Genomic DNA, 12,853 nt, shown 5'->3' with positions numbered 1-12,853 from the left:
TTAATGCTATCACTGCATTCTCTATTGCATCAGAATTAAAACTGAATGTGTCTGAATGTGAAATCTTATGTTTATATGCCTATGATGATAAAGAAATAGAAAATATTCCTGTAAAGGACTGTGCTAAATATTTAGGAATAGATCTGTCAACAAAAAAAACTTAGTCAGACAACATATGAATTTCTCTCCTAAAATTAAGAAAATAAAACATATATTTAATAATTGGCTACAAAGGGATCTTTCTATATTTGGGAGAGTACTTCTGTCCAAGGCAGAGGGACTGTCTCGCTTTGTGTACCCCTCATTATCTTTATTTGTAAATCCCTCTAGTTGTAAAGGGATCAACAAGACCTTTCTTGACTTCATCTGGAAAAATAAGTCTCACAAACTAAAAAAGTCAAGTCCTCTCTAACAAAAGGCGGTCTGGAAGTGTTGGATTTTGTTGACATAAATAACACTTTCAAGATAAACTGGTTGAAAAAATGTTTGATCAATACTGAATCAATATGGTATATCATTCCAAATAACGTGTTTAATAAGTTGGTAGGTCTTCCATTTTTACTGAAATGTAATTATATTCCTGAAAGATTACCCACTAAAATTGGCTAGGTTTCACCAACAAGCTTTAATGGCCTAGAAAATGTGTTTCCTGCACAGTTTTTCCCCACATAAAGCTCTTTTGGGGGAATAATTTAGACATAACTGTAAGGAATAAGTCATTGTTCTACCCCAGCTGGCATGAGAGGATTATAGACTTTGTTCTTGATGTTTTTGACAACAGGGGTAATATTCTTACATATGGACAATTTATAACATTGAATGAGTTTCCAATACCTTTCAGAGAGTTTATTTCTGTGATCAAAGCCGTTCCCAGTGGTCTAACTACACTAATGAAAACTCATCTTAGCTTTGGTAATGATCACAAAGCTTTTCCAGAACTCAGTTTGGAAGAAGTGGGCTTACCTGAGAAATCTTGTTGTAAGAAATTAATTCTACATTCACAGAACCAACTTACGCCTAGAGGAAACATGGAACATGCTTATTCCTGACATTGTCTGGAAAAAAGCTTGGTTAAGGCCTTACAAATATTGTATACCAAACAAATTTAAGGAAGTGCACTTTAAATTCTACATAAGATATATCCATGTAATTCTATGTTGTCCAAATTTGCGGCTATTGATAATATCTGCGTTTTCTGTGAAAAAGAAGGTGAGAATCTGACTCACTTGTTCTTTGAATGTAAATTTGTGTCAGAATTTTGGGAAAACCTTGCAGAATACTTATTTACCATTATGAACACTACCCATGTTTTTGACATGAAGGATATAACATGTTACTATTGCAATGATAACAAGACCATTTGAAATGATTGTGATTTTTTAAATTCTTGTTGCCAAATACTTTATACACAAACTAAAATTCCAGAATTATACCAAAGGTGCAATAGATGGTATAAAATACAGTATTTACATGTGATATGAGTAATGTAAGATATGTAAACATTATTAAAGTGGAATTATTAAAGTGGCATTATGTCCTCGTTAGTGTGGTGATGTCATCATTAGTGGTTGTAGTGTAGAAATGTCTTCATTTGCAGTGCTCCCCTGTCTCTGTCTCTCTACTAGTCACTATGACACGTCTCCTGTCTTCTGTCACTCTCCTGCCATGCCGACCGCTCTGATACTTGACAGACTGATGCTGGACGACCTGATGTGTGTTGACAACCATGTGGGTTTGTGTCTGTGCCTGTCTCTCTGTGTGTGTGTGTGTGTGTGTGTGTGTGTGTGTGTGTGTGTGTGTGTGTGTGTGTGTGTGTGTGTGTGTGTGTGTGTGTGTGTGTGTGTGTGTGTGTGTGTGTGTGTGTGTGTGTGTGTGTGTGTGTGTGTGTGTGTGTGTGTGTGTGTGTGTGTTAGTTAAAATGTGTCAGTCTCTAGCCCATCACAGCAAAGGCCAATTATTTCCATGAATTTTGTTGCTTGAAACACCAGTTTGGACCTTGAAACCATGTTAAGCATATTTAACACACACAGTCTAATTGTCTTTAATGAAATACACCCTTCTCTCTCCCCCCCTCTGATCCACCCCCTCTCTCCACACACTCCGCTCTCTCACCTCCTTCTCTCCAACTCTTCTCACTGCCATCCCCTTTCTCTCTTCCCACACTCCTCTCTTGTTTCCTCTCTCTCTTCCCACTTCTCTCTCTCATTCTCCCTCTCTCCTCCTGTACTTTGCTCTTCCTCACCCTCTGTCACTCCCTTCCCATTCTCCCCACTCTTCTCTCTTTCATCCCCTATCTCTCTCCCTACATTCCTCTCTCACCCCCTCCCTCCCTCCCTCCCCCACCACCCCCTCTCCCCCCTCCCTCTCCATTTCAGCTCTATGACGTTGCGTAAAGGAAAGAAACTCAGCATCACCATCCAGGAACACATGGCCATTGACGTCTGCCCCGGCCCCATCCGACCTATCAGAACAATCTCCGCCTACTTCCCCCGCCTGTCCCCCACCTCTGAGCCCCTCTCCCCCAAACCCACTGGCTCCCCATTGGTCCTCAGTCCTGGCGGCGCGGCCAGCGGGATGGGGGGTGGCGGTAGGGGAGGACTCTTGACGCCATTGCTGCCGGGGGCGATGGGAGGGGGCGGGTCTTTGTCGTTACAGAGCAGCATGGACACGTCTGTGGAGATCAACAGTTCTGATAGTGACGACTGCAGTGAGTCCAGGGTTTGGCGTGTTGTTGAGTGTGTTTGTGTGTGTGGGGGTGGGTGTGGAGTGTGTGTGTGTGCCCATAAGTGTGTGTGTGTGTGTGTGTGTGTGTGTGTGTGTGTGTGTGTGTGTGTGTGTGTGTGTGTGTGTGTGTGTGTGTGTGTGTGTGTGTGTGTGTGTGTGTGTGTGTGTGTGTGTGTGTGTGTGTGTGTGTGTGTGTGTACACAAACGTGATTTACATCCCATATAAATGCATAGTGTTTCATTGATGTACTCTGTTGTGACATCTATATGTAATGGCTTTAGCATGTGTGTACTTTCAGATTGTGGAAGTCAGTGTGCTGTCCTTTTCATACAGTCATTGGTTGGTTTCAAAGCCTTCTGTGAGTCCATTCTGTGGCTTCCAATGTGACAGGTATGTTGCAATAGCCTGGTCCAAGATCGGCGTGTACTGTCTTGCCAACTCCTATGGTCATTGTCCCATCAAACATGGCTGGACACTATTGATTGACTGACGGATTGATTGGTTGATTGATTGATTGGTTCATTGATAAAGGTACCTTGCCTACTTTTGCTGCCGAGTGGCATTATTTATGTGACTCACCCACCCTAGGTCATTGATATGGGGGTTTTCCCAAGTGCAGTAACGTAGGAGTGATGGTGTTTGTTTCTGACACATGCTACTGGTTTTTAACCATTCCACTGGTTGTCTCCTATACAGCCGCTTTGGGAACACTGGAGTTTGATTTGCGGTACGAGCGAGCCTCCAGTCAGCTACACTGCACTATCCTCAGGGCCAAGGTGACCTCACAGATACCGTTCACTCACTTCCTATCTGCCCTTCAGCCCAATCCCAAATCGAGTCCTAGACCCTGCGTCCTATGCACTTTTGGAGATCTGAGAGAATGTGACAGATGCAAGATATATGTTAATAGCTCCATCGTGCCCTCTGATACCAATCAAATCCTCTCAGATCTCCAGAAGTGCATAGGGCGCAGGGTCTAGGGGTCGATTTGGGATTGGGCAGCTCCGGCATCCATGGATGTCACTTACCCTGCCATCACACATTTGTAGAATTTCTGCATTCCATTCCAGAAAAAGAAGGTCTAGTACAGTAAATGAATGAAGGCAGTCATAGGGGAGCATTAAAGGGATAGTTCACCCTAAAATATGCAGGCCTCAATCATCCCAAATGAAAGGGAACTAATTAGACTCTAATTAGACTAATTAGACTCTAGCTTGACTTCTGACTAACTTTAATGTGGAGTTGAATGGTCCCATTAACATGAATGCGTTTCTGTTTTCAGTGAAGAACTTAATGCAGGAGGGTTCCTACTCTTAGAACAGAACATAAATCATGCAAATAGAATGTTGAAAACAAAGACAAGGGCACTGCTAGGGTGAAACTATATAGTGCGCTACTTTTGACCAGGGCCCAGTGGGCTCTGGTCAGAAGTAGTGCACCAAATAGGGAATAGGGTGCCATTTCAGAAGCAGCCTTCATGTTTGCCTGCCTCTTGGCCCTCTTTCTTTGTTAAGCCTCTCTTTTTCTTTCTTTCTTTCTTGCTCTGTTTTCTTGTCTGCCTTTCCTCTTTCCAGGGTCTGAAGCCTATGGATTTTAACGGCCTAGCAGACCCCTATGTCAAACTGCACCTTCTTCCCGGGGCCTGCAAGGTGAGTCATGTAATTATGGGATCTGATACTGATGCAGGTTCAGGTATGTTGTCTTCCCCTCTAATGTGTTAGAATGGAATCAATGTCTCTGAACTCTATTGATAAATTTTGTCGACACTACTGAATACTGTTTCCATTCCTCTCTTTCTTTTGTTGTCTTTCCTTCATTCCTTTATTTCTCTCTCTCTCTCTCTCTCTCTCTCTCTCTCTCTCTCTCTCTCTCTCTCTCTCTCTCTCTCTCTCTCTCTCTCTCTCTCTCTCTCTCTCTCTCTCTCTCTCTCTCTCTCTCTCCCTCCCTCCCTCCCTCCCTCCCTCCCTCCCTCTCTATTCACTGTCTCTCTCTTTCAGGCTAACAAGCTGAAGACAAAGATAGTGCGGAATACTCTGAATCCGGTGTGGAATGAAATGCTCACCTATGTTGGGATCACAGAGGAGGACATGCATAGAAAGACACTCAGGTGTGTGTGCGTGTGCGTGTGCGTGTGCGTGTGCGTGCGTGCGTGCGTGCGTGCGTGCGTGCGTGCATACATACATTTCAGTTGTATGTACAGACTGGGATGTTCTAGGATTCATTTGACAGCATTAAGGAGTTTACCACAACAGTCAAGGGTTTTATCAATAAGTGCATAGACAATGTCTAGTTACCACTTACAAGGAATGGGATACGGACATTGACGCATACAAGAAAGCCCGCTACGACCTCTGACGAGACATCAAAGATGCAAAAGGACAATATAGGAGGAAGGTGGAATCCTATTACACCGGCGCCGACGCTCGTCGTATGTGGCAGGGCTTGCAGACGATAACTGATTACAAAAGGAAACACAGCCATGAGAACTCCCAAACGAGCTAAATGCCTTTTATGCTCGCTTCGAGGAATATAACACTGTGCCTTGCGTGAAAGTCCCTGTTTTTCCAGATGTCTGTGTGATCTCGCTCTCGGTGGCCGATGTGAGCAAAACGTTTAAACAAGTTAACAATCACAGGCCGTGATTGGAAATGCAAAAAGTAGCCCACTTTTTCAGAATTCACCCAAATAACAGTACTACAATAAACAAAATTACAGGATATAGCAGAGATACTTTTGAGGCGATGGGACACTCCATTGGAATCGTGTTAACGCTCACTGTGTACGTTGCCCATGCGTCGTCAATGGGTCAATGTGCTGTGCAGTGCATTCTGGGCTATTCTGAGACAAGGACGGCTCTCCTTCAAGGAGTGAATGGGAGTCAATGGGCCGCTAGCTCAAAAACCCAACGTTAGCATGAATTTCGTGAACAAAAAGTACACCATTACAAATCTTTTCCGAGATGTGAGATAATTACCTTGATCTCTGTAATATCGTATAGCTTTGGAATTGTGGCATTGCGTACTTTTGAGGAAAATAGGCGGGTTTCTCGACTCATACTCTGACTTTGAGAAGAGATTGCATGACGATTAGCTTAGCAACCGCGGGACACAGCATGTCAACATGAACGCGATTGGTTGATAGACTGCTGGGTGGGGTGTTATACAATTTTCCATTCACTGCCCACTGGGATTCCTATCTTCTCCTTTCTCTAATATCTCTGGATATAGTACTACAAGAACCAGTCCTGCCCAACCTAAGTACAAGGGGTCCCTAAACTGGATCTCTTTCCTCCATTGGAAAAGCCTATAAGACTGTCCCACTTTAGCTACTCCATGCTGTCCTACTTTAGCTCTGTAGTTGGTAAAGGGGACAACTAAATAAATTCATGAATTACTAAATTGAAACATAATATTGGCAACTTCTTTTTTATATATTTTGATGCACTAGTACCTAGTACGCACGTTTACATCACAGTTTGGCACTGTGCATTATTTATGACATCTTTATAACCTTAAAACAGAAAAAAAGTGATGTCACTGATCTTACTGTGTGCTTCGCAGGGTGAGCTTCCTGTGTGAAGCTTGCTGTGCCCCTGTCTGTGACATCACACCAATGAAGTGATGTGATTTTGATTATGTGGTTTCTCTGCAAGGGCTTAGTAACAATAATTGAGATTTTCTCTTGTCAGACCAAGAAATAAATATGTCAGGATTAAGATGTCCCAGTTTATATGATGTCCCACTCTTTCCGAATTCACCCTACATAATATATAGGCTAGCTCAATTACATATGGACAAGAGGAACAAACTGACATTTACCTTTGGCAATGATAGGAAAGTGTTGGTGGTTAAAACACGAATATATAAACAAAGAAACACAACGTAAACACATTAACATTAAGCTCTGTGACCACACATATTTCAATTTTAAATGATCAAAATTCAGGTAGTGAAGGCAGTGTGTATGTGTGTGTGTGTGTGCGTGTGTGTGTGTGTGTGTGTGTGTGTGTGTGTGTGTGTGTGTGTGTGTGTGTGTGTGTGTGTGTGTGTGTGTGTGTGTGTGTGTGTGTGTGTGTGTGTGTGTGTGTGTGTGTGCGCGCACTTGCCTTATCTAGCAAGCAAGTGTTGTTTCTCTGAAAATACGTCTCTTCCTGTCAACGGCTTTGACAGTGGCTGCATCGCAAATGGCACCCTATTCCCTATATAGTACACTACTTTTGGCCAGCGCCCTTAGGGCTCTGGTCAAAGGTAGTGCACTGAAGGAAGTAGGGCGCCGTTTGGGATGCAAGACAGTGTGTCGTATATTTAGCCAGAATAATTCCGCCTGTCGCCCGTGGTAATATCCTCTTGAATTACGTTATGGCACTCTCAGAGCCACTCGGAGGCTTCTCCTGAGGAGAAGAGCGGAACACTGCTGCACTCCGGTTCATCCTGTGATTATCCACGGTAAATTACCTGTGTGTGCCCACAACACACTGCAAATTAGCCGTATCCCCAGGCAACACCTGATTCCCGGCCGACCTTTAAAACTTTGCTGGGGTTGGGCCATTTTTTTTGTCATGAAAGCGAGAGTGAGAAAGTAATTTAGTGGTTTATCTCTCGAGCTCTGTGTGTGTGTATGTATGTATGTGTGTGTGTTCGCATGCTTGTGTGTACGTGCACATGTTTGTGTGTGTGTGTGTATATGTGCAGGTATCGTTCTGGGAGAGTGAGCGCTGGTTTGAACCTGAGCAACACATTGCCATTTGAACAGGCTCACCTCAAAGAGTTGCCAATTCCATTCTCATCCCATTAATAAATAATTCATTTGCATTTCACTCTGGGCTGATTCCTCTTCTGCATCAAACTGTCACACAGAGGTCCATCCCAGTCTGAACATTATTCCCCCCCACCCCCCTCTCTCTCTCTCTCTCTCTCTCTCTCTCTCTCTCTCTCTCTCGTTCTCTCTCCCTCACTCCTTCCCTCCTTCTTCTGTCTGTTTCTGTCTACCATCCCTCCACCTGTATCCATCCATCACTTCTGTGTCTTACTTCATCTTTCCCTACTCTCTCTCTCTCTCTCTCTCTCTCTCTCTCTCTCTCTCTCTCTCTCTCTCTCTCTCTCTCTCTCTCTCTCTCTCTCTCTCTCTCTCTCTCTCTCTCTCTCTCTCTCTCTCTCTCTCTCTCTCTCTCTCTCTCTCTCTCTCTCTCTCTCTCTCTCTCTCTCTCTCTCTCTCTCTCTCTCTCTCTCTCTCTCTCTCTCTCTCTCTCTCTCTCTCTCTCTCTCTCTCTCTCTCTCTCTCTCTCTCTCTCTCTCTCTCTCTCTCTCTCTCTCTCTACAAACAGATAGGTGTCGCACCTTGAACCAGCAATGGGGAGGGGGGTATCTGTTCTGTGGGGAGGATACAGTGCAGCATCAGTTTTTTTCTTGTTCCAGGCTGGTAGGGTTGTTTTCTCTCCTGGGTGGGCGGTGTATAGGCCTAGGGTTGGGGCTGACTCTGGACCTATACGTTGGAGGGCCTAGGTGTAGTGTAGCCAACAGGCGAAGGGACTGCCTAGTAAACTACCTGTTGGGGCAGGCAGAAATGGCAGTGTGGAAGACCAGGACACATAAGAATCAGGGGGTTGGGGTGTGCATGATTCAAGAAATTTTTCCAACAATTGTTTACAGACAGATTATTTCACATATAATTAATTGTATCACAATTCCAGTGGGTCAGAAGTTTACATACACTAAGTTGACTGTGCCTTTAAACAGCTTGGAAATTCCAGAAAATGATGTCATGGCTTTAGAAGCTTCTGATAGGCTAATTGACATCATTTGAGTCAATTGGAAGTGTACCTGTGGATGTATTTCAAGGCCTATCTTCAAACTCAGTGCCTCTTTGCTTGACATCATGGGAAAATCAAAAGAAATCAGCCACTAGTCTGGTTCATCCTTGTGAGCAATATCCAAACGCCTGAAGGTACCACATTCATCTGTACAAACAATAGTACGCAAGTATAAACACCATGGGACCATGCAGCCGTCATACCGCTCAGGAAGGAGACGTGTTCTGTCTCCTAGAGATGAATGTACTTTGGTGCAAATCAATCCCAGAACAACAGCAAAGGACGTTGTGAAGATGCTGGAGGAAATAGGTACAAAAGTATCTATATCCACAGTAAAACGAGTCCTATAATCGACATAACCTGAAAGGCTGCTCAGCAAGGAAGAAGCCACTGTTCCAAAACCGCCATAAAAAAGCCAGACTACGGTTTGCAACTGCACATAGGGACAAAGATCATACTTTTTGGAGAAATGTCCTCTGGTCTGATGAAACAAAAATAGAACTGTTTGGCCATAATGACCATCGTTATGTTTGGAGGAAGAAGGGGGAGGCTTGCAAGCCAAAGAACACTATCCCAACTGTGAAGCACGGGGGTGGCAGCATCATGTTGTGGGGGTGCTTTGCTGCAGGAGGGACTGGTGCACTTCACAAAATAGATGGCATCATGAGGGAGGAAAATTATGTGGATATATTGAAGCAACATCTCAAGACATCAGTTAGGAAGTTAAAGCTTGGTCGCAAATGGGTCTTCCAAATGGACAAGCATACTTCCAAAGTTGTGGCAAAATGGCTTAAGGATAACAAAGTCACGGTATTGGATTGGCCATCACAAAGCCCTGACCTCAATCCTATAGAACATTTGTGGGCAGAATTGAAAAAGCATGTGTGAGCAAGGAGGCCTACAAATCTGACTCAGTTACACCAGCTCTGTCAGGAGGAATGGGTCAAAATTCACCCAACTTATTGTGGGAAGCTTGTGGAAGGCTACCCGAAACGTTTGAATCAAGTTAAACAATTTAAAGGCAATGCTACCAAATACTAATTGAGTGTATGTTCACTTCCGACCCACTGGGAATGTGATGAAAGAAATAAAAGCTGAAATAAATCATTCTCTCTGTTATTATTCTGACATTTCACATTCTTAAAATAAAGTGGTAACCCTAACTGAAATAAGACAGTGAATTTTTACTAGGATTAAATGTCAGGAATTGTGAAAAACTGAGTTTAAATGTATTTGGCTATGGTGTATGTACATTTCCGACTTCAACTCTATCTAGGTCCATTAAAATTAAGTACATTTTGTGCTCTTAATTATGTAAATATTGGGCTAGTAAAGGTGTTGATGAAATAAAAACCTCTCTCTCTCTCTCCCTCTCTTTCTCCCTGTCACAGGTTGTCAGTGTGTGATGAGGATAAGTTGACTCATAATGAGTTCATCGGGGAGTCTCGGGTTCCCCTGAAGCGCGTCAAGCCAGACCAGACCAAACACTTCCACACCTGTCTGGAACACCCACCCCCAGTACGAGACCCGACACACACATGCACACACACACGTACCCACACACCAACGCACACCCACCCACACACACACACACACACACACACACACACACACACACACACACACACACACACTTCTCTCAACTGCAATCCCTTGATTGCAATCCCTCTGTCTCTTTGGACAGAGATGCACAAAGAAGAAATAAGCTCCATTTCTTCCTCTTCTTTCCCCAGCTCCCCTCTCCAACCACCATGGGGACAACCCTCCGAGGAATCTCCTGCTACTTAAGAGAGGTGCTTCCCCTTTCCTTCCTCCCTCCATCTCGCTCCCTCCTTGTCTCTCTCTCCTTGTCGCTCCCTCTCACTCTCTCTTTCTCTGTCAATCTTTTCCCCCGCCCTCTTTCTGTCTCCATATCTCTCAACCCTCTCCTTGTCTCCCTCTCTCTCTCTCTCTCTCTCTCTCTCTCTCTCTCCATTTCTCTCCCTCCTTCTCACCCCTAACCAGGGCCAATTAGCAAAGCTTTAACATTCTAAATTAAAGAGCACATGTGAGGGTGTGAGCACCTCACTAAACTAACTGGCTTTTGTTTATCACATTTTTTTTCTCTCTCTAATGATCTAAATTAGAATTTCAATAGGAGCCACTTTGTGCAGATTGATTATAAGTCATTATCAACCTTATTTTCTTCCTTAGTTACCTAGATACTTCAATGAGATGTGGGGAATATGAGAGGGGGAAAATAAATCTGCTTTTAAAGATGGAGGAGAGGGGAGAGATAATGGAGAACAGAACAGAGTATGAATATGATCAATTCCGGTAGTTAAAAAAAAAAGCTAAATGTATCCAGAACACAAGGCAGTGATACATAGGAAAGGGCCAACAACTCAGGCTGGTATCAGTTTATAAGCATCACATTTTGAAGCTTCGGCAAAAAGATATGCCCCAGCTAGCACCTAACGTTCTGAGAACCATATGTTTTTTAGAGGTTGGTGAAAGTGTGGTTATTATTGTTCTATGGTTATTTTGCATACAACTTTCGCACAACTTTCTGGGAATGGTGCAGGATAGTTGTTTGGCGTTGGAACATTCTCAGCACATTTAAGGTACTTGACAACATGTTTTTATTTTTTTGGTATTTCATTACTTTAGCAGAACGTTTCCTAAAAGTTCAAACGTGGTTACATTTAATGTCAATTTTGGTAATGTTCTAGGAATGTTCTCCAACTGGTTTGACATTGGGAATGTTCTCAAATAGTTCAGAGAACATTAAAAAAACTAAGTTCTGTAGGAATTTCAGTGCTTCAGCATAACGTTTCCTAAATGTTTCCTCGTGGTTCTATTTAAAGTCATGTTCTCAAATTGTTCCAAGAACGTTAAGAAAACATTCCATAAATACCACAACAAAACTGTAGTACTGTTCAGAGAACGTTCTAAGACTGTTATTTAAAAAACATATACATTCCATTCTCAGCATCAACAAAACTCTTTCTATCCTCTATCTTGTTAAGTGTGTTGGCCGTGCACACTATTTGGCCACACCTGATCTTAATGAGTGCTTGTTTCCTTTGAAATAGGGTCTCTTTGAATAGACTAAAATGAACAGCTTTGTATGTGTAAAAATACATGGTTTGCTAACTCCATCCTCGTGGCGCAGTGGACTAATTTTATGGACAGAAAACATAAAATTATATGTTTGAATCTCACTGATGCCATGTCACAATAAAAATGTGTTTGCATGCTTAAGGAAATTAATTCCCTCATGTGTACTTGGAGTAAAACAAAAATTAACCCAAAATAAGCTAGCAGTGTTAGTGAAAGTTTTAAGGAAGTTATTCAAAAACCTCCAAATAGCAAGTAATTTCCATTCTTAGAGCATTAATAAAACCTCCCAGGAAAACTTTCAAGGAATCAGAGTAAAACGTTCTCAGAACTTCACTGCAACCTAAAAATAAACATTCCCAGAACAGGCAAAATGTTCAGTTCTGTTCTCAGAACGCAAAAAAAACATAGTCTTACCAGTCAGGAAATGTGTGGTTTCGTTCACACAACTAATGTGAAACCAAAAAAATACGTTCCCACAACTTCCAAGGAACCAAATGTGCTAGCTAGGGCATCACAGTTATTAACGCCTAAATCAATACATTGCATCAGCGGTACACCTGCAGCACATAGTCCGCAATAGAATAAATAGCTGTCCAAATGCATGTGAATGAAGTAGGTAAATAAGAGATGGTGTCAGACAGACAACTCTCTGACGGGAGTTAAGACTAGAGACTGAATCCAATGGTTTTTGGAAGGAGGGATCAAAGCAAGAGAGAGAGAAAGAAAGGAAAAGGAGAGAGGCTGAAAAGAAAGTGGGAGTTTTGTGTCTCGATTGCCTTGGACAGCTTGATTGTCTTGGACAGCTCTTAATTCACATAGATTGGATGGAGGCCAGTCGTGTGTGTGTGTGTTTGTGTGTTCTTGCGTGCGTTATTGCGTGCGTGCACTAACGCATGTGTGTATATCTGTGTGTGCGCACTTGTGTATGTGTGTGTGGCCATGATGGTCGTGATGGATGGCCATCTGTGGTTTAATCAGATACATCTGAATATGCAAGCTAGCTAGCCCAGTGCCTCAGACAGACAGCCATTTGCATTCCTGTCCAGCCCACCTGACCTGCATGACTCTATGTGTTTAGCTGCTCATTAGTGGAGGAGGGTGTGTGTGTGTGTGTGTGTGTGTGTGTGTGTGTGTGTGTGTGTGTGTGTGTGTGTGTGTGTGTGTGTGTGTGTGTGTGTGTGTGTGTGTGTGTGTGTGTGTGTGTGTGTGTGTGTGTG

The 12,853-nt window shown here is 43.1% G+C and overlaps 1 protein-coding gene across 4 annotated transcripts in view; it reads left to right on the top strand.

Annotated features, from left to right (window-relative positions):
- The window catches only part of doc2a (double C2-like domains, alpha), a 62,784-nt gene that overhangs the window by 38,127 nt on the left and 11,804 nt on the right, over positions 1-12,853 (top strand). For 3 of the 4 annotated variants that reach the window (XM_071411681.1, XM_071411704.1, XM_071411688.1), the window contains 6 exons: positions 2,376-2,707; positions 3,422-3,501; positions 4,300-4,374; positions 4,723-4,832; positions 9,926-10,052; positions 10,268-10,327. In XM_071411681.1, the coding sequence (XP_071267782.1) occupies positions 2,380-2,707; positions 3,422-3,501; positions 4,300-4,374; positions 4,723-4,832; positions 9,926-10,052; positions 10,268-10,327 (780 nt within the window). In that variant the 5' untranslated portion in view covers positions 2,376-2,379. Of the gene's footprint in view, positions 1-1,625; positions 1,729-2,375; positions 2,708-3,421; positions 3,502-4,299; positions 4,375-4,722; positions 4,833-9,925; positions 10,053-10,267; positions 10,328-12,853 lie in introns of all 4 variants that reach the window. The other variant, XM_071411695.1, reaches the window with a different exon arrangement.

Source organism: Salvelinus alpinus, chromosome 1 (genome assembly GCF_045679555.1).
Source record: "Salvelinus alpinus chromosome 1, SLU_Salpinus.1, whole genome shotgun sequence".
Taxonomy (NCBI): Eukaryota; Metazoa; Chordata; class Actinopteri; order Salmoniformes; family Salmonidae; genus Salvelinus; species Salvelinus alpinus.
This window is presented reverse-complemented; position numbering and strand designations above follow the sequence as displayed.